The 19,234-nt window shown below is 41.1% G+C and overlaps 1 protein-coding gene across 2 annotated transcripts in view; it reads right to left on the bottom strand.

Moving 5' to 3' along the window:
• Positions 1–17,201, bottom strand: part of ush2a (Usher syndrome 2A (autosomal recessive, mild)) — a 191,314-nt gene extending 174,113 nt beyond the window's left edge. Inside the window, exons 1-5 of one of the 2 annotated variants that reach the window (XM_069522155.1) lie at positions 16,626–17,201; positions 15,385–16,130; positions 14,728–14,942; positions 14,433–14,639; positions 10,876–11,044 (exon numbers count right to left, since the gene is read on the bottom strand). In XM_069522155.1, coding sequence (XP_069378256.1) covers positions 10,876–11,044; positions 14,433–14,639; positions 14,728–14,942; positions 15,385–15,969 — 1,176 coding nt within the window. In that variant the 5' untranslated portion in view covers positions 15,970–16,130; positions 16,626–17,201. The remainder of the gene's footprint in view (positions 1–10,875; positions 11,045–14,432; positions 14,640–14,727; positions 14,943–15,384; positions 16,131–16,625) is intronic. The other variant, XM_020080329.2, reaches the window with a different exon arrangement.
• Positions 17,202–19,234: the final 2,033 nt, after the last annotated feature.

The raw sequence follows: 19,234 nt of genomic DNA, 5'->3' as shown, positions 1-19,234 counted from the left end.
AATGACGCCTTTAACTCTACCTATCCTTTTCCCTTTATTTGGATGTATATGTAATTTAGTGGCACTTTCAGGTACCACCATTGCAAGGATTTTAAGATACACACTAATCCCACAAATATTGATGACTAACTCTATATTTTCCTATGACCTTTTATGACTAATAATGCAATTTAGCAGCATGCACTGTACATGTCTGGTGCATTTTCAAATTGATTAATATCCTGATGTTGCACATTAATTTATTCAAGCCTATATGCCTCATAATATGTATGTATGTATGTATTATTATTATTTCATTTGCAATATGGACTTTATGACAAATGGCTATTGTAAAACCTTTGTTTAACAATTGTGCTTGGGATATCTAAACAATAATTTGAGTTCCATTATCATTTAAACTATCATGTCATCACTTTGAAGAAGATGTTCATATTCAGGTTCATATTTTTAGGGTTATGGGTTAGAAAACACATCACTTTCCGCATAATGTCAATTGCTGGAGCTCCTCTTTTCTGTCGGAAACACTGGGTTTTAGATTTGGTGAACTGCATGTGTACACTCTCAGTATACCTGCCTTTGTGGACATGCCAAAAAAAAAATTGAGATTAAAGCTGAAACTGGAAGCAGAGATGGTTCAGGGTTCAGTCCTGGGCCAGTCTCGGTATTGAGTCTTAACCTCTACACCACCTGAGGTCCCTGCCACCATTCATGGCTCCATTAGTGTCTGGCCTGCTTACCTACGATTCAAATGTTTTCTCCTGCAACATTCCTGCAAAGCATCAACTCGTGTAAAAACAGCACCACCAGCATAATCATATTTAGACATCTTTATTTTAGTTGCAATTATTTTAGAACTTGTGCCATTCTGTGACTGGTGGCTGTCATATTGTGAATGTATTGTATTACATGGGGAGTGCTGCAGGTTTCATATAAAATGCACCATGTCATATATTATATAACCTCTTCAAACAAAAGTTTCATTATTTTCCTTTCCTTATTAAATAATTTCCTTTAACTTTGTTTCGAAAGGTTTCTTTGCTCTTAGAGCTTGAGGAAACCTTTCCCTGCACAGTTCCTACCCCACTGGCAATGTTACCAGGTAAGCCTCTCTAAAAGCCCAGGAAAACCCTGAGTGGAAAGCTTTTAGTGATCTGTACGCTGGCATTTTGACTAAAGCTCTTCTCGATTTTCACACTCCTGCCAAGCCGTGGCTCAGTCCATGGTGTGGACAGCAGTGTTTCTTCTAAGCTCAGTTTATAACTGTGGGCCACAAAGTATAAGAGGTAGGGAAAAATACAACTAATAAAAAACTGTTAGATCAAATATTTTTGTGCTCTGATTTTTTGTAACCAACGTGGAAAACAGCAAAATCATGAATCATATTTATTGTAAAATGTTTATAAATGTCACATGGTACAGTTGAGACTTACTTACAATGGTCTCAAGTGTAATATACCGATTCTTTATTTTTTCAAATGGGAAAATGTTGGATAATTTAGAAGTTACTAACTAACAGTTAACCACAATAATAGGTGAAGAGAGGAATTAGGTGTCTATGGGCTGCAATGACACATCCTCATGACCCGGATCATTTTCCTGCACTCACTGATCAGCACTTTGCCACAGCCACAATACTGCAGATTATTTTACCTACTGAGCGTCTGTGTATTACAGCAATAAATTCAAGTGCCAATGTCAAACAACTAGTGTACTGCTTCATGTTGGGCTGTCAGAACCTGCAAGGCATTACTTAAAACTCAATTGAAAAAAACCTAGATAGGCTGTGGGCTAACTGTGGCTCGATATTACAGACAGCTGCCGTTATGCAGTTTCATACTAAAACATTTCAGTTTAGCTATTCACCTGAAAAAGTCCTTAATACTAAACAGCCAAACAAAAGTACTACTTTTTGTGACTGTCATCTTTTCTTTAAAGAAATATACAGAGGTGCCAAATTAAAGAAAATAATTAATTAAATCAATAAAAATAATTAAATAAAGTGTCTTAGTAAAGTGTTGGGCCACCATGTGCCAACAGAAACAGCTTTAATGTGCCTTAGTATTGATTCTAAAAGTCTCTGGACTGCACTGGAGGAATGGATATTCTTATACACTCTTATTACTCCGACATTTGGTGTTGTGATGATGGTGCTGGAAAAAGCTGCCAACTGCGTAGGTCCAAAATCTCTCATAGGTGTTCAGCTGGGTAGAGATCTGTGTGTGTGTGAGTGAATATCAAATCGGGAAGAATATCAAATCCATACAAGATCCCAACTCAAATGTCCTCCATATTTTCCACATCCCCTCAGTCCATCTCCATCTGCAACCCCCTCTTCACCTCTCACTCATTAGCTGACTTCCCCTTCATCTCACATCTGTCTACCCCCTTTCTTGTTTCTCTCATTTCCTCTTTATAGTTATTCACATTATCAAGTTCTATCTGCTCCCTCATGCCCTTTGTTTCCCTTTTTTCCCATCACTGTAATTTCTGTTTTCTTTAAACACATGGCAATTACTGCATGCCTCCCCCCAACATTTTCTGTGAATAAGTATCTGAGGTGATTTTACATCAATAAGATGATGTTTAGTTAACGTTCCAAAATCTTCTCCTCTTCTCACTTAAAACCCTCTGCTCTGAAATCGTAGATTCTCAGTACCTCCTCTGCTGCTTCTTCTCTTTTATCCTCCAATCCCCACGTTACCAGCCTGCTCTCTTGAACTCCACTTACCCAGCTTTTGTTTCCGTTTCTCAGACCTTTCTCTTTCTTGTTGCTCATCTCATGCTTGTCTGGTCTTCCTCACCTATCTTCTCTAATCCCCGACTCCCTGTCTGTGCCCTCACACATCCCGCCTCACCAAACTCTCTCCTCTCAGCTCCTCTGCTTTGGACTCTATTGCCCTGCGACTGAATGACATACTGCTCACTGATAACACACCTCATTCCACAGCAAGGGAAGTTCTCAATGGGCAAAAAAGAGACAGAACATTAAAGAATGAGAGAGAGAGAGAAAGACATGGAAGATGAATGGAGATGGAGTGTAGCGCTGGTTGCAGTAGTAGAGAGAGATGCTTGGGTTGACAGAGGAAAAGCAGTGTACACAGAAAAGACAGTGACACAAAAAGAGATAAAAGGAGAATGAGATAGAAGTGATGTAAGATAGTTGACTTCACAGAGTCAGGAAGAGACCCAGAGTGTGTGTGTGTGTCTGTGTGTGTGTGTGTGTGTGTGTGTGTGTGTGTGTGTGTGTGTGTGTGTGTGTGTGTGTTTCTCAACAATCACCTCATCAGGCTCATCTCAAATACACTGTACCACCACTCATCATGACTGTCCCTCACTTTCACCAACTCATTGTCTGCTTTTGGGTCCACAGATACTAAGCAGTAACAAGTTGGTCAACATGCTCTTGTCCCAACAAATTCCCATTGGTTGGACAATTTCTGGTGTTACTTTCATAAGGTGAAAAACGCTACATAAATAAGCTTTCAGGATTAATACATTATTTTCAGCCAAGGGATGGACAGGACTACCTTACCTGCAAGAAGAGGGTTTATTTAAAAATACCAAATCTGAAAGGGCTCAAAACTCAAAAATGTCCAGATGACATTTTTCTCCCATTTTGCAGACTTGTCTTAGGACTGTGATTCTGCAGAAGCTGAGCAATCCCTCTTTGAGTTTATGTCATTAGCTAAAATAGCGCAGACTATTATGCCTTGGCTAAGGGGTTTTCATAATATTGAGCCCTTTTGTTCAAGTGTGTTTGTTGTTTGATCATCCTGACCTTGCTATATATATTTTGGCCTCCTCATGCAAAGCAAAGTGAATGAGGTTTTTTTTAAGTAACACATCCTCAACTCTCTACATTTGCATCTCCAGGCTCATTGTCACTGTTCCCTCTCTCTTTCTCTCCTGTTATCACTCCGGTTCTCCGTGTTATTTACCCTCCGAGCCTCTCCCACCATCTTTGGTCCTCTCGACTCCCTCTGTACTTGCCCTCACCTACTGTGAACTGTTTGCAGCTCTGATGTACAGCCAATATTCTCTCTATCATATAAGCACGGCTGCAGTGTGTAAAGGGGGAGATAGGGAGAGGAAGAGAGGAGGAAAAGGAATAGAGAGAGAGACAGAGAGAGAGGATGGAGACACATTTGTTCTACTCATCTCAGCTCTAAAAGATACAATTACCTCTCACAGCATATTATCCATGTTTTATACCAGCCCAGGGCCCCATGCCTTTGCCTTGCCGCGCTCACCCCGTGTAAGGCCCATATTTTAACACTAGCTATGACAGTTTATTTAAGAAAAGAAAATTGTCCCCAGGGAGATGGAGAGGGAGAGGGAGAGAGAGAAAAAGAGTGAGAGTGTGCGTGTGAGGAAAATGAGAGGGAAAAACGAAAGGACAAAGAAGGTGGAGGGGGAAGACAATGAAAGGGGGAGAGAATGAGAGATAGATGAGGTAGAGAGGGAGAAAGGGAAGGAGAAAAAATCATCTCCAGGAAAAAAAAGCACAGAGGAAAGATAAAGAGAGGAAGAGAGAGAGAGAGAAGGGACATATATAAGGTGACACACCAACCTTTTAATAAAGACCATAAGTCTCAAAGACTTTTTCTTTCAGGCAGAAAGCAAAGAGAGATATTCATGAGAATGTAGAAAGAAGGAGGAGCACATACAGCAGGAGAAGAGAGAATGTGCAGACGCACCAGGAGGAGTTCTGCTTCCTGACCGATCCTGAGTTACATTGTTAAGTTTTGAGCCATGTTATTGCTTGAGGTTTCTGGCTCTGGTCAACTTCATGTTTAGTCATTTTAAAATGTAATTTATTATTGATATCTGGTGTTTATAATTAAACTTCTTCTATTTCCGCCTCACACCTTTGAGTATCTGAGGACATTGAGTGCCGATGTACCATTACCTGACACCCCAAGTGCTGACAGTGTAGAATAAAAGCTCTGCATATAGAACCACTGTCTGACTGTGTGAGTATACGGTGAAGCCCTTTGAGTGGTCAATAAAACAAGGGCGCTATAGGCAATAAATACATTTACCATTTAACTGATGGTAGAAACACAGAATTTTACATCAATGACATTTATAAAGAAACTTAACTTAATGTGGATCGGACACAACATGGCTGTAAACATCAGTGTCAGTGTGTAGTGAAGTATTAGAGTGTAGGTGGGTCACATCAGAGGATTCTTTATCTCTTATAGTTTGTTCCATGTAATGAGTTTAACTCAGTCATTTCTCAGTAAATAGAACAGACAGTCAAAATAAAACAAAGCAAAGTGATTCCCATTAGCACCTTGTGGCTGCTGATGAATGAAAGTGTATATTTCTATTCAGTCAGTTCAGGTCTTACACATAGAGAAAGGAACAAGTTCAGATCCCAGCAGTTCCAAACTCCAGCACCAGAGTGTACCATGTGTTTCATATCCACTCTCTAGCATCTTTTTTACAGCTCCTTTTGCTGTTAATAGTAACAGTAGTAGTAACCTATATGTCATAAAACTTCTAATTCAGTTTGGATGCTGGGTTTCTAGACAGGGCAGGCTAACATAACATATGCTCTTTGGTGAATCCCTTTATTCAAAGCAGCTTGCTGCACTCATGTTTAGCCCTAGTGGGAATGATACCCTTAACCCTGGCAGTGTTAGTGCCTTTCTCTCACTATTAGTCTGGACCACACTGCACACTGGCATGGAAAACCCATGTTAAATAATTAAATAAATGAGATTAAAGACAGAAAATCCCAAACCCCACCACACACACACACACACACACACACACACACACACACACACACACACACACACACACACACACACACACACACACACACACACACACACACACACACACACACACACACACACACACACACCTTGTTCCCTCTCTCACACTATGTAATTGATGCCAGTCTCGTGCCCTTTCGCCTCCTGCGCCAGCAGGCAGAGGGCTACCATAGAGGTGTCCGCTTCACCCCTACATAACAACCTTGCCTCACCTTCACACACATGCACACAACAACCCCCCCACCCCGACAAACACACACACACACACACACATCTATTCAGTATGGGCAGGACATAGCTTGAGGATATGTTTGTGGGATGGACATCATGTCCTTGCATCGGCTTCTTCTGTTCATGTCAAATTTCAGAATTATTTGATGAGCAACATGACACAGCATCAGTACCCTCATCACTAGTGCACCCACCTATAGATACATATCACTGCCTTGAGATAACAACACACCAAGACTGCACCTGACCACACCTCATTTTAAGAACAACTCACCTATGGGTGCTCAGATGGGTGCATTTGCTATTTGAACAAGTGGGCTGGATGGAGGAAAAAATGATAACTGTCCGTCTGAAACTAAGAAAAACTCTTTCGTTGTTGCTGCCGCTGCTTTATAACAGATGTAAGATAGGAACTACAGTATCTTGGCCATGAAGAAGAGTGGAACCTATGGCTGAGAGGGTTAATGGAAACTTTTATTATCACCATAGGTATAAATATATTGGTGACTGAATTTAATCAAGTCAATTTAATTCATGTTCTCAAGAAGTATGAGATGAATGATAGATGTGCAGTATGTCATTTTAATCTTGACTTGACCTTGACGTACTCTGACAAAAAGTAACACACATCTTTTTTTATTTTTTATCTGTTTCTCCACACTTTTCTCTGTCTTTGCCAACAGGTAGGAGCCATCTTTCTCTGTGTGTCTGCATGTGTAAGTGTGTGTACGCAGAAGAGTTAAACATTCATGTAGCTGTGCTGGGTCGTGATGGGACCAGTGTGACTGGTTGTCCCTGCCAGTGTCTCATCCGATAATGCTGATCTGCTCAGGCACTAACAGACGGCCCCCTCTGGGGGTCCTCCAGGCACACAGTCAATCACTGCTACTCCAAAAGATAGAATGCCAATGCTATTTAACTTGTGAACTCTCTTCCTTTCTCATCTTTCCATCTTTTGCTGTCTTTTCTCGCTACTTCTCTTAATTTTTAATTTAGATTTTATAATTCATCTCACTCAGTATTCATCTTCCCATACCTACTTGTATATTCCAGATATGACATTGAACATCTACTACTTTAAGCTTTTTGTATTGTTAAAAAATGTTTTATTGAAGATTATTTAGAGCCAGCACAGGAGGTTTTGTCCATGTCTACCCATGTTAGTGTCTCCTTCTTCTGCAACCATGTCATCAACTCACCAGCTCCAGAATCTGGACAATAAAACCTAATTATATCCACATCAGGCTAATAAGTAAAACATATTTTCCCTCCGTTTCAGCCCTCCATCCAGACTGAAACTGAAAAACTGAGCATTTCCAAAATGATCTTCACTGTGTTTTAATCTTCAAATGTCATCAACCAATATTTATGCTGATTTTGCCAAGACAATGGCCCAATAATGAAGTAAGGATTTTATAACAGAAACCTGTGAATAACACACATAGTGTTTATATAACCGCTTTCAGTTCAGTTGTCTGATAGCAGAAACACCAAAAATACAAGTGAGAACAACTACTTTGTGGTTTATGGCTGATTTAATCCACAGGAGGATTAATATTCCTGATTATTACAAGTAAACTTGGTTAGTCCCTTGTGCTTCTTGGTAAAATGTTCCTATCATGACATCATGATCACATAAATATAATAAGCATATCCAATAACAAATTTCACTTGAGGCAAGCTGCTGAAATAATCTCCTTAAACAATGTACAAGTTTTATGGTAACTATAAAGTGCTTTATGTTATCAAGAGCTGATTTGGCTGATAACACATGCAGCTCAATGTTTTTAATGAGTGCCACCTCCTCAGCCTTATTACGCCACCTACCACCGCACCGCTGTGAACCTACAGACCATAAACAACCAGGACCACCAGTTCTGTTAATTATACACAGATCATTAGTCACAGTAACACCAGTTTTACCCATCTCTCCTTCATTCAGCAACAGTAGAGACGCTTTTCTATGAAGAAGAGCTATTAGTTATAACATCTGTAAAAATGAACTGAAAGGTGAGTTCCATATTAGACTGACTTGGTAGATATCACTTAAGTTCACTGAGCTGCGTCCCCCACTTCACCCATCTCTCCGCTCTCAGTCCCCCTCTCCCCCAGGCTACCTTTTCCTCCACTACTCTCCACATCGTTACCATAATCAGATAAGACAATTACCTAGGGAGCACCAGCATCCCTACAGCACCTTGCTCCTGGCACCGTGTGTGTGTGTGTGTGTTTGTGCGCGTGTGTGTGTAAGAATCGCTCCTGGCACTTGAAAACCCATATTCCTTTTGACTGTCTTTTTTGGTGTTTTGATCTTTTCAAACCGACAGATGACTGGTGTGTGTGTCTGTGTGTGTGTGTGTGCGTGTCTGTGTGTGTGTGCGCGTGTCTGTGTGTGTGTGTGTGTGTGTGCGTGTGTGTGTGTGTGTGTGTGTGTGTGTCTGTGTGTGTGTGTGTGTGTGTGTGTCTGTGTGTGTGTGTGTGTGTGTGTGTGTGCATGTAGGAAAGACTTCTAAATTACCCAGCTCCCTCATGTAGTAATGTCTGTATTGTGGCTGACAGGCTGCTACAAATTACCACTGAACTGTGAGTGTGTGTTTGTGTGTGTCTGTGTGACAGAGCGAGTATATAAGTGTGTGTGCATGCATGAGAATGGGAGTGTGCGAATGGTGTTTGAGTGTCAAGGATAATTATGTTATTCTTCTGGATGGTCAAAGTAGATCACATCACCATACCGTTAAACGAAAGACAGACTGATTCACAACACTACACACACACAAAGTTTCAAAACACCTCCAAGCCACACCAGCGCAACACACTTTTAGCAAAGTGCCTACAAGCCTTATTCCATGTCTATATGGACACGTACAGCACACACAGATACTATACATAGACGTGTTTGCCACAGGGCACACAGACACACTGTACACTTACGCAGTAGCTGGTGACTGAGCCATCAGCAACATAACTGTACATTTAGACACATTAGACTGTCAAGTTAGTGAACTGGGCATCAACAACAATCAGCCAGTGAACTAGATTTTATAGTGCAGTAATTCTCCTTTTGAGTACTGGTTAAAGTGTACTTGAAATAAATAGATATATACAGGGGCTTGGACCGTCCTGCAGTCTCTCCAATTTAATGCTTTATCTGTTCCATCAAAAAGGCAAAACTGCTAGGGCTGCATTATCTAAACTATACCATCATCACGATATCAACATGTGAGATATACATATTGAAAAAGACAGCCTGAACTGTGATGAACTGTGTTCCATGTGCCCTGCATTCACGCTCTGTATGTCAATATATTTGGTCATAGCGGTGCACTCGGTTTGGCTCGATTCGTTGATATTGTGCAAACGCGAAGTAGAGAGACAGAGAGGAGCAGCAACTTTTTTGCGGTCCATCTATGAAAAGATTTAGCTTAGCACAGGAGCTGGAAGCAAGGTGGAAACAGCTAGACTGGCTTTCTCCAAAGTTCAATAATATGCCTAACAGAACCACTTAAGCTTGGCAATCAACACGTTGCATCTGATTTATTTAGTCTGAGTGTAAACTGAAATGTAAAGATGACAAATGCTGCGGGATTGGCCTGCTGCACAGTAGCATTTCAGTAGGTGCAATCATTTCTCTTGCCAGGCAGATCTTCAGTGGGAAACAGAGGAGTTTGTGAACAGTTTTGTGGGTTTTACTTTTTTCTAAATTACAACATGCCATCATAAGAAACTAAGTAAAAATAAGGAAGGCAAAATATTGTCAGTACAAATGTATTCCAGGTCTAAAAGAATTTAGGCTCAAATATTACACAGACAAAGCTGGACACAAAAAACTTGAGTTACAGGCACTTAGGGTTACAAAGCTTGTCATGGTGACCATGATTTCCCCCCTAGTTGCCTTGGTGTTATCCAGAGATGATGAAAGAGAGCGATTGTCATGTGGAGTAATCTGTAAAATGATACTCTTCCAACAGACCAAAAACACATGCACACGCACACACATGCACGAGCACACATACACACACAGCTCAAGATTCCCTCCACTTCACTCGCTGCCATTTCAGACTGATCAAAGCTAATTTAAGTCTTTTTGTCCATGACTGACTTATGTTTCTAACTTCTGATGCCTTCTCAGATTTCTACTTTATGTGGTCAACTGATGCGGAGAAAAAAGCAAAAAGAAAAGACTATATAAACAGAATACATGGTTATATTATCCACAGAGATTGCACCACATCTTTCCCAGTTTGTTTTTTTACATCTTTAAACAAAAAGTACTATTCTATCCATTAAACACCAAATAAAAACACCAACTTAAAATTGCAGACAAATTAAACCACCATATAAACTTTCCCAGTATTTGACTCCACTATAAATAAAAGATCCATTTTTGTTTTTGATGCAGTGAACGATAGAAAACTCGGACGTTTCCAGCTTTTCAGTATTTCTGATGCTTCGGAAATATGTGTTGAAAGTGTGAGGCACAGTCTGTATGTATATGTGTATCTGATGTGAAGTTTATGTGTGTGTGTGTGTGTGTGTGTGTGTGTGCACACCTGCCCCTGCCTCCAGCAGCTGTGCCAAGGCAGATGTTTGCCAGTATAATTACCACTTGCTTGCTGAATGAAAATGAAAACTATGGACAGAAAATGAAAGAGAACCAGCGACACAAAAAGCTTGAGAGAGTTTGTCTGTGATTAAAAAAAGAGAGTATTCTTCCCTCACAACCCTTTTGATAACCTGGCAGCATAGTTTTAAGGTAAAACCAGGCAAACACAACTTGGGACGCACACAAACACACATGCTTACGATCATGTGCTTGTCATGATGCCACTATGAGGATCCTCCACCACTTTCTTACCTGCAAGACAAGATGCGTCCACCTCTCCAGTGCAAGCCTGCCCTCTGTCCTGAAGCTGACGGTCATCGTCGTCTGACCTCTGGACTGAACGTACCTCAGAGTGACCGTCTGCTCAGACACTGTCACAGAGAAAAGGAGCCGCTCGCCTACGCTCTTCTCCAGCAGCATCCTGAGGAAAACAAAGCCACGCACAAATAATGTAATTGACAGTGAAGCTCTGTTAAAACTTAACTCAAAGAACAGAAGGTAGACTGCACCATGGAGTCTGGGGGCACTGCACGCAGTCCCTCATTCTGACATTTACACGTAGAATATTAATATTTTACATGACTGTTGCACTTGCTGCTACACTTGGTGTCGACAGACGCGCACGGCCTCCACGTGTCATATTAACCACCATCACTGACATTTTATGGGAAATCATGGCTTTTATGAACCCAGAGCAATATACCTCATAAATCAGATAGATGTATGCATGATAATGTATGTATGTGTGCACATACGTGTGTGCATGTGTGTGTGTGTGTATATGTGTGCCTGCCAATGGGGAGAGAGGCAAAGTGATGGAAGGAAACTAAAAAATGTATTACTTTAAATAAATTACTTTACGAAAAAGGCTTCTTATTTTAACAGTGGGGGTGTAACAATTCTCCAAATCTTTGTTTTTGTCAATTAATCTACAGATTAAATGTTTTAATAATCATTTAATTGATGTGAAATAATTTTCTGTTGTCTTATCTATTGATAAATTACCTTTTAAGCTACAATTCATTGCTTGGAGGAGGTTTCATGATGGAAGGGGAGAAAACGACTTACCAAAAATATTACATGTTTTTGTTCCCTAACAAACCACACGAACTAAGTGTTTCTATCATCTGCGATAATGATCACATTGATTTACAGTTCAGTACTGAATATAACAACAAGGCTCTTGTTGGATTTGCACCAAATTGCACGCATCCAAAAATCTGTAATCACAATCTTCAAAAAATAATTTTGACATAACTTTATATTCCGTTTCTATAAATGAAGCCAGACTATAGTAAAGCTAAAGTTTGTGGGAACAGGTGGCTGGCTCTGTTCATTGTTCAGATGTAGGGGAAGGATGTGAAATCACAGTGAGAGGGAGAGACAAAGAGAGAGGGGTGAGGAAAGAAGGACAGAGGTGAGGATAGAGACCTCCTTTCATCTGGCTTCTTTGATGGCAGCCGTGATCGTTTCTACAACAAAAGACTGATGGCCAGTGACAGCAACAGAAAGACGGAGAGGGAGAGATATTACTTCCATTCAGATGCATTCGTCCACACAGGTGTCATGTTCAGCAGAACAAGACAACAAGATACGTCTGTCATCAGAATCCCCAGACAGACAACTTCCCAAACAGCATCGCAGCATTAAATAAAAAGGAGGGATTTGATCTCTGCCTGATTCAAAGTTAAATCTGACAGCAACATTTAAAGTGAGGATCCAGTGTACTACAGTACAAGTACAAGTACTGCAGTACACATGCAACCTATCCAGCCCTGTTAGCTCTCTCTTCACATCTGCCTGTGAAGTTATCAGTCACATTTATCTTTTCAGAACATGCTGATCATATGAATATGTATATATATATACACATACACATGATAATAATACCTTTGCTGGTTCCCTTTGGCTCTTGAGAAACCTCTGTTTAATGCGTTCATTCACGAACTGTCGGGTTTCTGCTGCATTCATTTTGCAGTGGCTGCCCGGGTACAGGGTGCAGTGCAGTATTACCCTGCCGCATGTCCTCCCTCCCACTGACCTGCGCTCACTTTCCATGTTAACAATAAACACAATCACTAAACAGAAGTTATTAGGACTTGTACAGTGCCCAAATTTTTGCACACAAGTTCACCTGCCACAAAATGTGACATAAAATCAGAATCGAGGTAAAGTTTTAAAAATAATAATTGTGATATTGATCTGAGGTCATGTTGTCCCGCCCTAACACAACGTTAACAAATGCAGCTGAATGATAGTTACCCCAGAAGAACCGGCCTGCGTTATGCAAATAATGCCTGACTATTACCTACTCTGACACGCCCCCTAACAAAGCCAGGTGGAGGCTGACATTTCCTACATGTTGACCAATCACAACAAGGTTGACCGGTCGGCCAATCGGAGCAAACTGGGCTCTATCCAGAGGGAGCCTTGAAGAATCAGGAGGTAAAACCAAGTGTTTCAGACAGAGGCTGAAAAGAGGAGCTGCAGCAATGGACAGTTTGAAGAGAGAGATGCCTTTTCTGAACGTTACAGCATATAAACCTTTTCAAGTAATAACCCAAATGAAAATTATGAACCTTTTAAAAATCTCTCTTTTAACTGTCCATAATGAGTCCAACATTGTGATTTACAGCAGGACAGAATCAGTGACTGTTCTTCTTGATTATAATTCACTAAGACACTGAGAGATATAAACCATGTCATGATGTTTAGCCTGTTTTTAGTTACATGAGAAAGCACACTGTTCGAGCACTCTACTTTAAGTGTCGCTGCACAGAGGAAGAGAAAGGGCTGCAAAGGCAAAGCCAACTGATCTGTTTCTGCATCCATGGGCCTCAGTGTGTGTGTGTATGTGTGTGTGTGTGTGTGTGTGTTTGTGATTGCAATCTGATCTGGGTGTGTGAAACTCTGCACCTCCTCAGCGCTGCCTGGAACATACCAGCACACTCTCATCCCCTCACAACATGAAATACACACAACATGTCTAAGTGGGACATGACAGCCAGTTGTTGTTGAACTGACACGACCTGCTTCTTGTTATAAGATCGATATCACAGGGCTTTCACTCTTTGTCAATGTTTGAAAATCATATTCAGTATCATACTACAAAGAGTACTTGACTAAACATGAGGCAGCAGGAGTTTTATCTCATCAGTAGCATGGGATCATGTTGGACTACATCTGTAATGGTGATTCACACTAATGACGCACAAAGCTTTGATTATTACAAATACACTAATTGTCCTGTGCTATTTTTTGGACATTATGACAACAGGACGTCGTTGGAGACATCACAAAAGTTCTTTTAATGTCGCTGTGATGGACAACAGAGAAAATCAACCTTTAATATCAATGAAATTTGTGATGAACAATAACACTAAATAAAAGACAGACTGTTTTACACATTGCATTGTGATAATATGCTTTGTCAATGTAACATTTGTTTTCACAGAATTTGTCAAATTAACAGCGACTTCAGCCTCCTCATTGTCCTTTTCTGCTTCTCACTCATCTGAGAATCTGTTTCATACACTAAACCCTGAACATTTCAGATCTGCTTTTCTTTCCCTGACATATACAGTCAGAGCTGAAATGCTCAAAAGTGATCTCACTGATGAACTTAAAGTTATCCACTTGTGCTTGGATGACCTGAGACAGATTTGAATATCAAGTCTGAACAGGGCCTTAGATTATTTAGATTTTTTGTTCAATTTCATACTAAGAGGAAATTAATCTTTCTATTAAAACAACCCTGACATCTTCAGCTACTACTCTAATTTCTTAGACAACACAAAAATGTTACTCACATTTCTCCAGGAGAGCTTGTTCTAATCCACAATGCCAGGGTGAGCGAACCCATCGCTCCTACTTTCTGTGATGGGGGAGAGACCAGACATCCATTCTGGACAGGCTGAAACAGCAAACTGCTGGATCCACCAGAAACACTCTCTGAATCAGTCGAGGTTCCAGTCCCAGGACGAGTGTCTTCCCTGTCCTCAGTTACACAGGAGCCCCTAGAGCAAAGAAGTTTAAAAATGGTGATAGTTAGTCTTAAAGAGACCTTGAATCAGTCTTATTATAAGAGGAAGCAGATGTAGCTACCTGTGTGCAGGTAGCAGCAGCAGGGCATATGGAGGTGTGGAGGATCTGTAGGGACACTCCTGGATACAGAAGGCCTGATAACATGTCAGGAGATCAGTCTGGGAGGACGGAGACTGACAGTAGCTGCTCCGCTCCGGAACTCCACAGGTGGAACGAGGTGGAGAGGTGGACACAGGTTTGAATGAAGCAATGTTCTCCATTCGTGGGAAGTTTCCCTAAAAGAGAAGAGGGTTGAACGAGTGTGATCATTCTATTTGATATGGTGAGTAAAATGTAAAGTGATTTAAAGTTAATGTTATAATATAACACAACATACACTAAGCTATCAATCAATCATTTAAAATGTATGGGGACAGGTATTTCTAATAAATATATATATATATATATATATATATATATATATATATATATGGCTTCATTTCTTTTATCTGCCAGAGATAAAAGAGGCAGAGAAAACATCTGCACATGTTTGTTGTGTTACACAACAGCTGCCTAAAGGAGAAATTTTGACCAGAAACGAGCCATTATAAGGATCATCTATGTTTTCCTGCTATGACAAATTAAATGTCCGCTGTGGAAAAAGTCTATCATTACAATCACAACCTCCCACAGTCTTTAGATGAGGAATTTGAATTGCCTCTTGAACGCCACTCTTACCTGTGATGAAGCAGGTTTCAGACTCAGGCTGAGGAGGAGGAGGAGAGGTAGCCAGAGGAAGATACGCCACCGCCTCATCCCCATGACACGTTTCCCTCTGTTCACCTTTTCTTCTGTAATCCTTTTCAGGAGGAACATCCACAGACTGACAGGCCAGCTCTTTCTTTTCCTCCCCATTTTCTCTCCTTCCATTTCTGCAGCGGACAAAATCCCTGACGCATCCGACTTGCTCTTGTCCTTTTCTTTTATTCCATTTTTATCACTTCCTTTTGATTTGTTTCTAATTACGCTTCTATCCTCTCTCCCTCCTTTCTTCAACCTCTCTTTCTGCACTCCTCTGCTCCATGTTTGGCCCTTCCTTTGCAAATTCCCTCTCTTCGCTCCTGCCTTAGTCTCCTGCTCTTCCTTTTCTTCCGTCCAGCTCTGGCCTCTGACCCCACATGACTCTAGCATCAGATCCTCTGGGGGGTCCAGCGGTTCCTGACTCTGGGACTCTGGAACATTCCCGCTGGCCTCCGGACGTTCAAGAACCTGGATTTTTTCCAGATGCCTTCCAGCATCGCTTGAATAAGTGATGACTGTCATGGTTTCATGGTTCCAGGGTTACAGGAACATTTTTTTTTAAACAGGCCACTTCCCCCTGGGGTGAGGCTACGAAGCTTAGCTCTTCCTCACGCTGCCTCTGCCCCTCACACACACACACACTCACAACCAAAGCCTTGGTGTGATAGGTAGGATTTCACAATCTAGAGAGGGAAAAGAGAGAACGGAAGAAGGGAAGAGAGACATGGTGAGTCCAAAAATCTGACACGAGACAAATCTTGAGGAGAGCGAAATGCCATGCAGGCTATTCCCAAGCCAAAGCCTCCACTCTCATGTACAGCTTGATGGAGGCACAGCTCAACTGATACTGCTACATTGCTCTCCCCTTTTCTTCATTTTCTATTGAATTAAACATGGCCTCCTGTTTTTTTCTCCCTCTGGCACCTGGCCTCCAGGTTTATATCCGAAGGGGTTTTCACACAAGATGTTGGAAATTGAGGCTTAGGAGAAAAGCTGTCTTCATTACAGTGTTGATCAGCATCTTGATCAGCATCTATTTGGCATGGTGACGCACAGGAGTGCAGCCATGTGGAGTGTTTCAATCACTCTGGGAACTACATTCAGTGTTTGGTACAAAAGTGTCAGTCTATGCAGACAGAGCAGCGTGCTAACGTTATCAGGTAGAAGAGCTTCTTTACCTGTGGTCGTGGAGTCCCAGCAGCACGAGGCTCTGCTCCCATCGCAGCACAGGAACCTGTTGCTCAGGCATGAGGAGCTGGAAGTCACCACCTGTGGCTGCAGCCGTCAGCGCACGAGGCTGCTGCAGGCACAACGATCCTCTCCACACATGACGTCCATTGTTTTCCTCCGACACAGACCCGGGACTTCTGAAGTTCACAGGGCTTCCTTCCTCCCTCTTCCTCCCTCTTCCTCCCTCTGTCTCGCTCCGTCCAGGCTGCGCGCGCTGCCGCTAATAGGAGATTAGCGCGAGCCGCCATCTGGCCGCCGGCGGCAGTGGCAGCGCGTGCGGAGTAACGAGGAGGCGGCGGCGTTACTCTGCTGTAACGAGTAACGCAAAGTTGAGCGGAGCAGGGAGACGTTTTGAATCAGCGTCAGAAAACCTGTGAGACAAAGTCATCTGTGGGGTTGAACTCTGCTCGTTGTGCTGTGTCCCGGATTCAGACTGAGGCTGGATTAAAAACACTAAGAGAGCAACGCCACCGCCGTCGCTAGGCAACCGTGATCAGCAGCGGTCACTAAGAGACCGTGAGGAGAGGAGAGGATATTATGGTCTGGTGTCTCTAGTGTCCAGTCTATGATCAGTCCAACTTGTTTTTAGCAAACTACTCCACTACATCACTGTTGATCCTGAATGTGATGAGTGACAAACAAACAAGGAATGAATCCTGAATTTATCAGTAACTTTAACTATAACTAGTAACATGTTAAGAGAAGCATCTTCAATTTAGTTAAATTGTGATTCTTAACACACATGTATAATGTAATGCTGTCAGTTGAATAAACCTCTCATAATGTCAATATAATAAGAATAACTACAATAATAATAACAATAATCATTATTTTACATTTAAGAAATTAAAACACCAACATGTGTGTCTGTTATATGCATTTAAATGAAAATGCTGCTAATGAAATTGGTGAGAATTAACAATGATTAACGATGAAATAACGAATAACAGTGTGTCTACCATGAGTGAATACACAGGGAATGCTCTGTGATAGATGGGTGATCATTTAGACATTTAAAATACATTCATATTTAGATGTATTTAGATGTTTATTTATATGCATGTTCCTGTGTGGAGATAAATGATTAAATTGAAGAAAAATATTGAATTCAGATCAACTGTTCTATTGTTGTACTAATAAACATAAACTGGTGACCTTACCTAAGCCAGTTGAAGTACATAAAGCTGAACACACACACACACACACACACACACACATACACATATCAGAGGCCGAAGCACAAGCTCAAGTGGAACAATATTTTAGACTTCCACTGTGTGCTCATGAGCTCTGCATTTAATTTGTGTAAACATTTCTATGAAAAATAGACCCCTCTCTTATATTTTCCTCTGCTGACAAGTTTTTACGTTATCATACTAATCGCGTTTGAACAGCTGCAATTTGCTTTGGTTGAACAAAGGCATTCTAACTAGGTTTTAATTAAGTGTTCCTAATGACCTTAAGGAGATTAGAGGTTCGCCTTCTAATCAATACCAGGCAGAGAGGAGCAAGGGGAGGGAAGAGGAAGAGAGGGGAGGTGGCTAGGGGCTAGGATAAAGGTAGTGGAGAAGGGAAATAAGAGGAGAAACCAAAAGGAGGAGGGGGGGAAGAGGAAAATGCAGGTGGTGGATGGAGGGGATGGAAATCAAATGGTAGAAGGAAGAGAGACATAGGAAGTGGAGGAGTGGGGGTCTAGGAATAAAACTGTAGACTTGATCAAAATCATTTGAAAAAAGAAATAAGTCTCTTTGATTAAAGTCATAATCAAAAATAAATTAAAATTTGATAAATAAACAGCAAAGATTTTTGTGAGTTGCTTGTATTTGCTCTGGCTCTGGTCTCTCCTGCACATCTCTATACAAATAAACCTTCACATGTAAGTCAGCAGCATTTACTCAGAACATTTCTTCTTTTTTTGCACTCCTAATATTTTCTTCTTTTTCTCTGAGTGGCTGAAATCACACCACTGTGTCAGATAGGCGATGATCAAGAGCTCTGCGAGACAAGAAGAGTTTCTCTTATCCTCTTCTCACACGACATTAGCATAGATTTGCAAAGAGTGTGTCCACATAACAAAGAATCTCGTCATACATTGATTTTCTAATTTATTCAGCCGGGTGCATTCAATTCCACAGACTGAAGCGCTATCACACAAACAGGATTAAAACCGGATGACGATCACACAATTAATATTGTCTCATTTTCTAAATTACTTATGTATGACTTATATTTGGCTAAATTGTATTTGCTGGTCTAATAACATCAAGGGTAATATGGTAAATGTAGGCTGTAAATGTATCGTCTCTCCAAGTCTGCAGAGCAGCATGAATATGTATGGAGACATCCTTGGCCTCGCTGCTGATTAGGATAAGTGGAATAAATTGATGGTTGGGCTGTGTCTGTGGGTTTTTCTTTTTCTTCTTCTTTTTTTTTAGTAAAATACAATATTGGGTTGTTCATAGGGTAATGTGTTTGTATCTGCCCACACGCAAAAACACACACACACACACACACATATCCATTGTAGGCCTGATGCATTGAAACATGATTTAAGTGA

Source organism: Paralichthys olivaceus, chromosome 1 (assembly GCF_024713975.1).
Source record: "Paralichthys olivaceus isolate ysfri-2021 chromosome 1, ASM2471397v2, whole genome shotgun sequence".
Lineage (NCBI taxonomy): Eukaryota > Metazoa > Chordata > Actinopteri > Pleuronectiformes > Paralichthyidae > Paralichthys > Paralichthys olivaceus.
The sequence above is the reverse complement of the archived record's forward strand: the minus strand, read 5'-3'. Positions and strand labels throughout refer to the sequence as shown.